General features: G+C 31.7%; 3 protein-coding genes and 2 long non-coding RNA genes across 6 annotated transcripts in view; 4 read left to right on the plus strand and 1 right to left on the minus strand.

Annotated features, from left to right (window-relative positions):
* The first annotated feature begins 428 nt into the window (after nucleotides 1–428).
* LOC143894267 (uncharacterized) lies at nucleotides 429–1,748 on the plus strand. Its single transcript, XM_077400430.1, has 4 exons — nucleotides 429–440; nucleotides 485–753; nucleotides 853–1,066; nucleotides 1,200–1,748. The coding sequence occupies exons 1-4, from the start codon at nucleotides 429–431 to the stop codon at nucleotides 1,203–1,205; spliced, it is 501 nt and encodes a 166-aa protein (XP_077256556.1). The 3' UTR covers nucleotides 1,206–1,748.
* A 1,022-nt stretch (nucleotides 1,749–2,770) lies between these two features.
* Shrb (charged multivesicular body protein shrub) lies at nucleotides 2,771–6,132 on the plus strand. Its single transcript, XM_077400452.1, has 4 exons — nucleotides 2,771–3,105; nucleotides 5,119–5,296; nucleotides 5,552–5,802; nucleotides 5,954–6,132. The coding sequence occupies exons 1-4, from the start codon at nucleotides 2,925–2,927 to the stop codon at nucleotides 6,007–6,009; spliced, it is 666 nt and encodes a 221-aa protein (XP_077256578.1). The 5' UTR covers nucleotides 2,771–2,924; the 3' UTR covers nucleotides 6,010–6,132.
* Nucleotides 6,133–6,638: 506 nt separating this feature from the next.
* Nucleotides 6,639–13,093, plus strand: part of LOC143894281 (uncharacterized) — a 119,179-nt gene continuing 112,724 nt past the window's right edge. Inside the window, exon 1 of the long non-coding RNA XR_013256045.1 lies at nucleotides 6,639–7,200. This is a non-coding gene — a long non-coding RNA (uncharacterized LOC143894281). The remainder of the gene's footprint in view (nucleotides 7,201–13,093) is intronic.
* Hlc (putative ATP-dependent RNA helicase DDX56) lies at nucleotides 7,470–12,031 on the plus strand. Of its 2 annotated transcripts, XM_077400434.1 has the most exons (7): nucleotides 7,470–7,903; nucleotides 9,366–9,459; nucleotides 9,555–9,998; nucleotides 10,089–10,348; nucleotides 10,502–10,694; nucleotides 10,762–11,066; nucleotides 11,246–12,031. In XM_077400434.1, exons 3-7 carry the CDS (start codon nucleotides 9,576–9,578, stop codon nucleotides 11,604–11,606), a joined length of 1,542 nt encoding a protein of 513 aa, XP_077256560.1. In that variant the 5' UTR covers nucleotides 7,470–7,903; nucleotides 9,366–9,459; nucleotides 9,555–9,575; the 3' UTR covers nucleotides 11,607–12,031. The 2 variants fall into 2 exon arrangements, with proteins under 2 accessions (XP_077256560.1, XP_077256559.1); XM_077400433.1 differs by lacking the exon at nucleotides 9,366–9,459 and having other exon boundaries at nucleotides 7,471–7,903.
* On the minus strand, nucleotides 11,840–12,451 carry LOC143894280 (uncharacterized). The gene is made up of 2 exons (XR_013256044.1): nucleotides 12,296–12,451; nucleotides 11,840–12,059 (listed from the first exon to the last, which is right to left on the minus strand). It is a non-coding gene; the product is annotated as an uncharacterized LOC143894280 (long non-coding RNA).

The following is a 13,093-nucleotide window of genomic DNA, read 5'->3' on the forward strand; positions in this document are numbered from 1 at the left end:
GTAACATTGTTACTTTTCATATTTACCTTGCATACTTACCTTATCTTACATATTTACTTTTCATACTTTACCTTGCATACTTACCTTTTATACTTACTTTGCATACTTACCTTTCATATTTACCTTACCTTACATAATTACTTTTTATACTTACCTTGCATACTTACCTTTTATACTTACCTTGCATATTTACCTTTCATACTTATCTTACATACTTACCTTTTATAATTACCTTACCTTACGTACTTACTTTTCATACTTACGATATTTTATGAATTTTAGAGTAACATTCATGAAATAATCGTATGCAATATTTTTCTAGATTCGGGCTTTTGAACCTATATTTATATGATCTTTTTTCATTCTTACGATGAATAGAACGTGCTCTTAGAGTTTGACCACTTATTTCTAAAATACACCCTGTATACATGCTTATTACTGTGTGTACATAAAAAATATTTAAACTTATATTATTTATTTACAGACAAACTTCAGAATACCAACATACTCCGATCTTCTGAAATGTAATGAAAGAAAAGAAAAAGAATCTCGTGAAACAAGTAAAAGAGAAGAAGAAGAAGAAAGAGAAGAAGAAGAAGTAGTTAGTCCAACATGTATTCCAAATGAAATAGAAGTACAAGAGACTTTTGAAAGAAATAAAACAGAAGAAAAAGGAAAAAGGGAAGAGAAAGCTTGTAAAATAAATGTGCAAGACAAAAAGAAAGGCCACAATTATGCAATAAAACGAAACATGTATGTATGCGTTTAAGTTATGCTTATTTAGTATCAATATTTGTGTACTATTGTAATGACAATATAATATACTAAATAATATACTATTTTGTTTTTTAGAAACCAAGAAGTTGGTAATGACGAAACTGTTGTCACAAATACGTTATTGGAACTTCTAATGGATTCCGAAAAAAGAAATAAGGAACTTCTTAACGAAAATAAAGAATTAACGAAAATAAATCAACAGCTAAACATACAAGTAAAAGAATTACAAACAAATACAACGCAAAATGATCCTATCATTACAAAAATGGAAAAAAATATACAAGAGAAAGTAAACATTTTTGTTTTTCTTAGTGAGGAATCAACGAGCAGTATACTGTTTTTAATATTACATAAAGAGTATACTGTTGTTAATATTACATAACGATTATTTGTTACTTCACATACATTTTTCATCTTTCTAGTGTTAAATTTAAGTACTTATGAGCCTAGTCCTCAAGAAATGAAGTTGGTCGACGATTTTGAGCGAATAATAGCTACTGATATTATTGAAAGAAATGCACTATTGTACATTGCTGGATATGTTGCACATAGATATAGAAACGACTTTAGTGAATTAGGAATCCCTACCAAAGACCTTCCGAATCCACAACCTAATGATTGGCTTTGCATGTTTTCACGAGGAAATTGCATATATCCCTCTACAAGCTTCCAAGAAGCAGCTAATATAATGGAGCACAAATTTCATAAATTTCATGGCAATTTCTTTAATAAGCAGCCAAAAATTTTTGACACATTAACAGATATCATATGTACAAAAACTAATAATAAGTTTCCCAAACAAGTTATTGCCTGTCTAGTGCGTACTAGAACATACATCAGGTTAAGAAAAGTGAATAAAGATATAACACAAAACAATTTGATGAAGAAAAGAAACAGAAAGTTATATAAATTATGTAATAAAGAAAATCAAGACATTAATAAATATTGATAATAAATAAACAGAAACCATACATGCTGTAATTTGTCTTAGTTTATACACCTTATCTATACTTACCTTTCATACTTACCTTGCATACTTATCTTACATACTTACCTTTCATACTTACTTTATCTTACGTACTTATTTTTCATACTTACCTTTCATACTTATCTTACATACCTTTCATACTTACTTTACCTTTTTTTTTTAACGTGAGGAAATCTTCTACTACTGGGATCCCAGGCTTAGAGCCCAATTTACCCAGTAGCCCCAAAGGGGAAGACCCCCTCCCGCCCTCCGGCCAGAGGAACGGGGGGGAGTGTCGGATTCCATGCATGCACATCGCCCACGATACTGCATGCATGGCCTACCGACTAAAACCTCACGGTGTCTTTCGCTGCACTGTTATGGGGGGCGCCCGGGAACAGTTATTATGCATCCGGAACATATATATACTTACCTTACCTTTCGTACTTGCTTTTTATACTTACCTTGCAATTTATTGCATACTTACCTTTCATACTTATTTTACCTTATATACTTACTTTTCATACTTACCTTTCATACTTTTTTTTCTTACATGGGGAAATCTTCCAAAGACACCCTCATCCCTTGGGCGAGGGACGAGGGTAGTGTGGGAATCATTACCATGTGCATCCCAGGTAAGGTACTGGTAGTGTATATTGGAACGCAATTTATGAAAGACATAATATAGTATTATAGTGTAATAAGATAGTGCATAAAATAGTACATAAATAATATAATATGTAATAGAATAATATTAATTAACGTAGATAATCATTTATAATTATCATTTTTTACTTATAACACAAGTTTTTATTAGTTTCCAAGTTTCTTGTATTTTACTCTTCCACATATTAATTTATTTGTATTTGTATTAACTGTATTACATATTTTCATTAATATCGTGTTTGAATTTCACGCCAATTTCGGGGCTAATTTCTTATTGGCTCTTCTTGTATTCAGCCGCCATTATGCGCAATGTTACACCTAGTATTCTTCCATCATGAGTATTCTTCCATCATGAGTCCGTATTTGTTGAGTTGAATATGAGAAGAATATGGCGACAGTGATCTCGTAGCAGTGGATGAGCTTTCGATTTCGACTTCGAAGTACGTACCAGTGTTCATCGTCGTGTGATTAAAAGTGTTTTTTTAAGTATCCGATAAATCGGAGACGCGACACGATGAGCTTCTTCAGCAAGGTGTTCGGCGGCAAGAAGGATCCGGCTGCACCCTCGACGGCCGAGGCGATTCAGAAATTACGCGAAACGGAGGATATGTTGATAAAGAAGCAGGAGTTCTTAGAGAGCAAAATAGACAATGAAGTGTTAATAGCGAAGAAGAATGCGTCGAAGAACAAGCGAGGTAGCATATATAACTTGTGCGTCCTTTGCAACTTACCATACTTCGAGTCTGACTTTTACAACTGAACTGTCAGTTTGATTGGTTGTTATGTGTATTTGTCTCTTTCATTTGCGCTTTATTTGTCATTCTGAATTATTATCGTCTAGGCTCTCTCTTATGCTTACATTATGTTTTTAAACGATGTCTACATTTAGTATAGTTGTGTGTCTAATTCAACTCGTCACTTAAAATTAAAAGCTATATATATATATATATATATATATATGTATATATACATAACATACATATATATGTATATGTATGTATGTATGAGGATAAGTCAATAATTATCTGGAATATATTTATGCAATTTATTAAGCATCAATAGAGATTACGTTTATATATTATTTCAATATATTCTCTTTAGTTTTCAACGCATTTAATTCAGCATTTCACAAATTTATTTATGCTATCAGAAAAAAGTTCCTTGTTCTTTTAGCTACGTATATCATTTCTTTCACACTGTGGTCAATGTTAAATCAGGGATTTCTTAAGACATTTTTGAATGAATCATATAAATAGTCATTATCTGAAACAAGTGATTATTAGAGACCGGATCACGGTGCTGTTTTTCCCATTCCAAGCACGTGCTAGCAGCCGTGAGAAATATCCTCTACACCGTGCGGTCTAGCGGTATAACGTAGCAAATATATTTATTTATGTATTTATATAATTATTCTCACGGCGCTCGGCCGTATAGCACGCGCTTGGAGTGGGGAAAACGGCACTGCAATCTGGTCTCTAGTGGTTACCATCTGTTTGGTATACTCAAAGATGTCTTAAGAGATCAATTTACCATTGACCGAAATATGAAAGAAACAATGCACGCATGGCCAAGACTCAAAAATATTCTTTTCTGAAAGCATAAATAAACTTGTGAAATATCAAGTGTATTGAAAAGCAAGAGAGATTACATTGGAAAATGAGGTAAATATAAATCTCTATTGGTGCTGCAATAAATTTTATTCCTTAAATTTTATGCTTCAATTACACAGCCTCTATGCTTCAAACACACACACAAAAATTATTTTCTGGCCTGGGGGTCAGACCATGTTTATTATATGTTTTTGGGGTCGCTGAAACTGAATCCGAAGTCCATTTTACCCCATCACATCAGTGTCTCGCCTGTGTCTTCTGCATCCAGGGCACCTCCACGCGGTGACGGCGGGCAACGGAGCAATTCCGTTATCCGGCTGAGTCCCTGGATTACGGCATTGATGCCGTCATGGCAGGCACAGGTGGAAAACGTTTAACGAGACAGGGATTCGGATACCCAGAATCGGCGGCTGGTGAGAATGCGGGCCCGCAGGCGTCGCCATCATGCGATCGCGCTCTACATTGGTTGGTGACTTGGCTAATGTAGAGTTGAATACTACAAGAAAAAAGGGCGAAGTCGTCTCGCAATCACATAACTGTGATTCAGATCATAACGTCTTTTGTTATATTTGCTCCAAGTTATGTCAAAAACCTGACGTGATGGGGTAAAATAGACTTCGGATTTGGTTTCAGCGACACCAAAAACATATAATAAACATGGTCTGACCCCCAGGCCAGAAAATAATTTTTGTGTGTGGCTGTGTTACATTCTGGATACTTATTACTTCTTCCGTATTCAAATAATATGTCCATGTAAATCCAAATATGTTGAAAACATATTTTTACCTGCTATAAGTTTTGCCGGCAAATACAAAAAAAAAGGAATAAAATCTGCTGACAGAATACTGCTGGCAAATTTAATGCAGAAACCAGGCTGTTTTTATAATCATTTAAATGACATATTTTATTTAAAATGACAGATTCTGCTTCATTTTTATTAATAAAATTATGTCAATAGGCTCTGCGCTAGAAGAACACAAGCTTAATTAAAGACAAAAGTTGATGCCATAAATTGACAAACTGTTAAGCAAAATGTTAGCAATATGCTTACTGGATATGATTTAAAATTAAGCATTAAGAATATTATATATCTTTTAGCTGCCATTCAAGCACTGAAAAGAAAGAAACGATATGAAAAGCAGTTACAGCAAATTGATGGCACACTGTCTACGATTGAAATGCAAAGAGAAGCACTGGAGAGTGCAAATACAAATACCGCCGTTCTTACTACCATGAAGGGTGCCGCAGATGCGATGAAAGCTGCGCACCAACATATGTAAGATTTTCACATTTTTACCATTATTAGTAATTGGCCATTTTTCAATATAATCTTTGGGTTATCTGAAAGTAGTTGATATGTTAAAAATGAAAAAGTTTATTTCTTTAAATATGAAAATAAATATATAAAATATACGTCTGGGTTATATATAATAATTTATGTATTAAATAATGTATTTATATTTTTATTATATTTTTTTAAATCACTTTTTTGTTATATTTGTATTATATATTTGCTATATTTATACTATAGGGATGTCGACCAAGTACACGATATGATGGATGACATAGCAGAGCAACAAGATGTGGCTAGAGAAATTTCAGATGCCATATCTAACCCAGTAGCATTTGGCCAGGATGCTGATGAGGACGAGTTAGAAAAGGAGCTAGAGGAACTTCAACAAGAACAGCTTGATAAAGAATTACTTGGTATTGATACAACGACAGATGAACTACCAGCAGTACCAACTTCAGTTCCTGTTGCGCCAAGCAAAATTCGCACAAGTAACTATTATTCTTATAATGGTATACATTTCTCATATATTATAAAAATATAAAAAATTGTGTCACGCATATATGAAAACATTATTATAATTTGTGGCATCGATTTATGGTCTTAAATTAGAATAATAAAATATTAAAATTTTATTTATAGAAGCTAAACCGGAAGAGGACGACGACTTGAAAGAGTTAGAGGCATGGGCATCGTAAAGTATAATAATATTAGAAGTGATGTTAAAATCAAAGATACAAGATGTTTTTAGATAAATGTAAATTGTATATTATTATCACCATGCATAAATTACTATATCATTAAATAATTAATTAATTAAATTAATTTTCTAATATGAATATGCAATGCTAAATTTCTTAAGCAGAACTTTCGAACAAAGTTACTGAAGTTAATATTTAAGCTTGAGTAAAGATTATATTGCTTGTATTTTTATGTTGTGGTAAATATTACTAATAAGTGAAAAGAACAACAAACAAAAGTTGCTTATAATCAGTGGCAGAGAAAGAGAGTAGCATATTTTATATTTACAGTAAATATATTGCTAATATACAATAAACGTTAAAACTTAGGAGGCAATGTTGAATTATTCATGTAACATTCAAATATATATATATATATGTGTATATATGTATATATGTATATATATATATATATATATATATATATATATATATACATATAAATAAATAATATACTTACAGACTATATTTTTTCCGATATAAAAACAGATATTTTTTTACGTAATATACATAGTATATGTAGTTTCAGTAGTGTATATATACACATATATATATATATATATACACTACTGAAACCACATATACTATGTATATTACGTAAAAAAATATCTGTTTTTATATCGGAAAAAATATAGTCTGTAAGTATATTATTTCTCTGAAAATATTTTGTTATTGTACATATAAATAATCTAAGAAAGAATTTTCTTTCTTTAAATTGTTAAATACATATGGCCTTCTAATCTTTGTATAAATATATTTGCTATAAATAAATTTCATCCAAAAATGTGCTTCAATTGATATCATCATTGGTTCAATAATGCGTTAAAGATGAGATATATATATATAAATATTAATATATTTAATAAAGGATATACGCATCGAATATTTTAAATTCACTGAACTTTCTTTTTATTTCATTCTTTAGAGCCACCGCACAAGACTCTCGTACGGTCACGTAGCGTAACGTAACGTGAGCCAACCCACAAAAAACGTACCTACTTTTCGTAGAACGTAACAGTAAGGTTTCGACCAATCGCGTTACTCGATTCGGTCTGTAACCGTAGAAGTAAGAATTGAGCAATGCGATTGGTCGAAACCTTACTGTTACGTTCTACGAAAAGTGTGTGTGCCCTGTTTACGACTGTTAAGGTGCGAATTCATGGGACGTTCGTTTCAGCGTATCGCGAAATCACGTGATTTCGCGCTGACGCTAGCGTCAAGCAAAGAAAGCTGGATTTTCTCAGCTTTAGCGTCAAAGCCAAAGCAGCGCGAAGACGCCGAAATTTTGACGCTGTTTTCCTTTTCATGAATTTCAATTGACGCCGGCGTCACGTGTGGTCATGCGACCTTCTTTCCGCTGAAAATGAGCGTCGAGCGTCAGCATGAAAAGGCACCTTAAAGGTCTTCGCGCTGCTTTGGCTTTGACGTTTAAAGCTGAGAAAATCCAGCTTTCTTTGCTTGACGCTAGCGTCAGATCGAAATCACGTGATCTCGCGATACGCTGAAACTGGCTGAAACGAGCGTCCCATGAATTCGCACCTTTATGCGTTGTGCAGAAGACGCAGAAGTGTGTGCCCTATACTCTATGGTTTACGCACGTGTTACGTGCATGAAGAATTATCTCTATTCTTCATGGTTAACGTGTTAAAAATTGATAAACTGTACGTTTAATAAAGTAATAAGGTTTAAAATTTGAGAATAAAATATAATTATGTCTACAAACAGAATGGAATTAAATGAAAAAACTAAACCAAAATCGAAAATGTCTACAAGCAAAATGGAATTAAATGAAGAAATTGAACCAAAGTCGAAAAATTTTCACGAATTAGAACTAGACGACAGAATACTAAAGGTAAAATCAATTTGACAGATTATAATGAAGCTGATGTCTTTGCATCTAGTTTAGACGTATTTTACTACGCAATATTATTTTCTTGAACAATAAGAAAGTTTAATCAGGTGCATTCAAGCCGGCAAAGGAGCTAGCTTGCTTACCAAACAAAACTAACAAAGTAGTACTATTTTATAATTTTTAGGGCTGGTTGTTCCAGCCTGTTGCTAAACTACCTAATAGTTAAATCATATGTATGTCTTTGTTTATCCTTTACATTGGGTAAAGATAGACATATGATTTAACTTTTAGGTTTTTTGTTTTGCTCCTTTTAGGTTAGGAGCGTTAGCGCCTTCAACCCTGCCTTTGGGTTATATAGCGCATTAACTATTAAAGTAGCTTACCAATAGGTAGGAACAACTGGCCCTTAATAGTTTTAATGACAGTATCGGTATTATTATATTGTGATTGCGCGCAGAGTATAATATATAGTAAAAAAGCTGTGCGACAACAATATAATAATAATGATACTGTCCTTAAGAATTATAGAATAGGATTATCATTTGTACATCATTAAGCACATATTCTTTTATAATAACAAACTAGAATTTTTATTGTAGAGATTATATGTTAGAAATTATTTATACTATACTAAAAAGTAATCAGTACGTTCTCATTAACCACTTATGGATCTTTCTATCTTCTGATAACATCATATTTTGTACTTTTGAAGATATTACCGCTATGTAAGTGAAAACTAGTAAAATGTAAGCAACATTATTAAATTTATAGCATAAATTAATCAACAGAGAACATAATATGCTATATAGCTAAGTTGCTGCAATAAAGTAGATAGCAATTTTTCAATACATTTGTTCTAGCTGTTTTACTTGCTGGCTTGAACATGCCTAATAAAACATTTTTTTCCTACTACAAGTATATATGTATAATTATTTGAGTGCTAAGAAGTCCAATCATGTTTCTTCTGTTTTATATCAGCGAATTGCACTTCTTTTCCATATTAAATTGTCAATTGTCAATTCTGTTATTTTCTTCTATTATTATTGTTGGATATTGTTACTTTATATTGCAGAATAGTTTGATTTAGTAACGATTAATTGAATCTTGACAATAACTATAGAAATTGAGTGTACTGAAAAAATGAATCTATTATGGGGCTTGCTTGGTATTTTTTGCACAAATTCTCTCATCAATTACTTTTAACACTCAAATGGTTAATCCTTGCCACCCATCTTTAGGATTTCATATAATCTATCTGAGTTGTTTTTAACTTGAACTTATAATTATTCATTTTATATTGAAAAAAGTTTTTAACATACAAATAAAAAATTTTTCATATAACGTTTAACATATATAAACATTTTTATTAAAATTAAAAGTAAAAGAAAGTATAAATATTGCTATAAAAATAATTATTCAAAATCATTATTTTCAGTAAAACAGAAAATATTGCTATTTTTAGGTACATGGGGTCTAAAAAGACCTCAAGTGGGTGGTGAGGGTTAAGCAATGACAAAGAGAAGTTTGTAGTTGACAAATAGAAACATTGAGATAACGTAATAGCATTATTTTGTAAATATTACTTCTAAAATGTACAAGGCGATAATTATAAGAATAATCTGAAAAATATATTAAAAAATAAATTTTATAGGCTATCACGAAACTAGGCTGGATGGAGCCTACATTAATACAAGAAAAAGCGATACCTTTGTTATTGGAAGGGAAGGATCTCTTAATTAGGGCTCGTACAGGTTCAGGCAAAACTGCTGCCTTTGCAGTACCGCTTATTCAGAAAATATTAGTAAAAAAACGAACACAAGAGAGACAGGAGATTAAAGGTCTGATCGTTGCACCTAGCAAGGAATTATGCAAGCAAATTCATGATGTTATCATGAACCTAACGATAAAGTGCTGTAGGGAAGTCAGAGTGATTGATCTTAGTCTACAAATGGATTTGAATTCGCAAAAACTTTTACTAAGCGAAATGCCAGATATTGTTGTGGTTACCCCAGGTCGATTATTGCAGCATTTAAAAGCAAAAAATTTGATGCTGAAACATAGTCTTGATACATTAATAATTGACGAAGCTGATTTAGTATGTACTTATGTCATAGAATTTGTAAGCATTGCAAAGTGAATTTAATCAGATCATACCATTTAATATATAATTATATTATTGATACAGCTATTTTCATTTGGATATGAAAAGGACATAAAAGCTGTGTTAGCTTACTTACCAACGGCATATCAAGCAGTTTTGGCGTCTGCCACATTGTCTGAGGATGTTCAAACTTTGAAGAAATTAATTCTGCACAATCCTGCAATTTTAAAACTAGAAGAGCCACCGTTAGCTCCTCCTACACAATTGACTCATTATACGTTGGCTGCAGAGGAAAATGATAAAGCTGCCATTTTATATGCCTTATTAAAATTATATTTAATTAGGTAATTTTACATACACACACATACACGCGCGCGCGCGCGCGCGCATATGCATGCACACGCACGCACGTTTAGTAGAGTATATAATATCTTCTAATAGAAAATTATTTTTGCCAATTACTGCAAATATATTATACTCTTTTAATTTTTTATTAGGGGAAAATCTATAATCTTTGTACACACTGTAGACAGATGCTACAAGTTGAAGCTATTCTTAGAGCAGTTTGGTATTCCAACGTGTGTTTTAAATTCCGAGTTACCAGCAACCTCAAGATGTAGAGCGGTTTCGCAATTCAACAATGGCGCTTACGACATTATAATAGCATCGGATGAGAAAGTCTTAGAAGAGGTAGAAATATGCACATAATAAGGAATTGTACTTTGTATCATTTTGTTCATATACATATCTCTTGTAGCCACATGTAATAAAACCGAAAAAAAGCAAACGAAAGAAAGACAAGGAATCAGGTGTAGCGCGCGGTATCGATTTCCAATTCGTGTCCAATGTAATCAACTTTGACTTCCCATTGGATTTGAATTCTTACATACACAGAGCGGGACGTACCGCACGCGGGAAGAATCAGGGAACTGCTCTTAGCTTTGTAGCTATTAGAGAGAGACCATTGATGGAAGAAGTTGAACAGGAATTGAAGCACACTTACAACTGTGAAAGTCTATTTAAAACCTATCAGTTTAAATTGGAAGAAGTAGAAGGTTTTCGGTACGACTCAATTTTTCTGATTTTATTGTAATAACATATAATAAAAATTTGAAAATATAGTTAGATTTTTGTAGAAAAATATAAGTACCCTCTTTATCTTTTTTTAGTTATATTTTCTTTTTAATTTTTTATAGAATTATTTTCGACGGTTTTATTTTGCGAAATTATGATAATTTCAGATATCGTGCGAAAGATGCTTGGAAAGCTGTTACAAGGATTGCCGTTCGAGAAGCGCGATTGAAAGAAATTAAACAGGAAGTTATGAATTGTGAGAAACTAAAAAGTTACTTCGAGGATAACCCGCGAGACTTGAAGTCATTGCGCCAGGACAAGACGTTGCATACTGTGAAATTGCAACCGCATTTAAAAGATGTACCTGAATATATAGTACCACCCACTTTGAAGAAAGTCATGGGAATGAGAAGAAGGAAAAGAAAATTTGACAGGGATGCTGCATCATCGGGAGCAACGAGTGCTAAGTCGAGACATCTAGCTCGCGCTTCAAATCCACTGATAAGTTTACAGATACCAAATAAATAAATCTTTGTAGATTAATTTAATCCATAAGACCGTCAAGATTATAGTATGTGATCAATTGTACAATCACACATACCTATATGCAAAAATTTCACTAAAAGGAATTTGCTTTTTTATTTTTAATTCTGACTTCTACTACGCATATTTATAGAATTAAAATAATTAGTAAATATATAAACAAATATCTGTACATGATTGTATGCATACAAATTTCTTGCGCATCGACGTTTTCTGTGCATTTTGCCATTGAAATGCCATTGACTGGAGTATAGAGATAAGAAAATAAATGGAGAGTATAAGATTCCATTTTATTCGCAATTGGAAATAATGGTTATATAAATGATCAGTTACGATGAAATTAATTTTTCAAGTAAACCACAATTTGTTTTCATTGTTGGAATATTTTTAAATAAAATATTTATATATTACATTGCTTTTTGATTCTTCATATCAGAACTGCAACAAAAGATTTTATATCATAGATTATATGATAATAGATATGATCCTTATGTTAATATTTCCATCAGAGCATGTCAAAGAAAAAAATCTGATTAAAAAATATGTTGTAAAGAAAACCTAAATACACTTAAATTTGCAATTTTTAGAAGATCTGACGTCTAGTTTTTGAGATATTAAATCTCAAAGTTGGCATTTTTAACATAGGTTTACGGGAAATTGTACCGGAAACATACATTTTTCGAGGATTTCACTCACTATCTGTAAAGACACAAGTTCAAAAAACTGAAAATAGTATTGTTTGATTCTTTTAGCACTTGTTAAGTATAAAACAAAACGACGTTGACGTGTAATAAGTCCGAAAATTCAATGAAAACTTGATGAATTGTCGCGTTTCTTGTCGGCCCTTCGATCAGCTGTACGCGACGTGAACATGTGACATGTGGCAACGTCGCGCCGTGTATATATATATATATAGTATAAGAGCGGAAAATTCACATTCAAGGTATTTACACTTATTTGAACAATAGATCACCGGAAAAACCGTAAATAAAAATTTATTTATTTCTTCTTTATCTTTTTAAAATAATTAAGTAATAAATAAAAATTTTTATCTTTATAATAATTCAACGCAAATTTTATATTTTAGAACATGTAGGAAAAAACTAAAAACTGTTTTAATTTTCTTATTATTTTCTAATGTTACAGATTAATTTAGGTTCAGAAAACCATTTATAAAATACATGCAAAACTGGAAAGAAAGTGTCTTTTTTAGTACAAAAAAGAAAAATTAAAATTCTGATCTTATTAACTTTTTTCTGAAATTAGAAAGGTTGCTTTAAATTGTTTATCAATTGTTTTTTTTACGAAAAAATGCAAGAAAATATTTAAAAATAAGCGAAGATAACTTTTTAGAAAATAATCAAAGATATTTCGCCAAGAAAATCCATCGTAGACATAAGTTGCCAATCACAAAAACATTTTTTATTTGTGCACAGAAACTAAAAAATAAAACAGCATATAAAATAAAATAC

This window comes from Temnothorax americanus, unplaced genomic scaffold (genome assembly GCF_048541705.1).
Source record: "Temnothorax americanus isolate GAGA-0224 unplaced genomic scaffold, ASM4854170v1 Scaffold134, whole genome shotgun sequence".
NCBI lineage: Eukaryota > Metazoa > Arthropoda > Insecta > Hymenoptera > Formicidae > Temnothorax > Temnothorax americanus.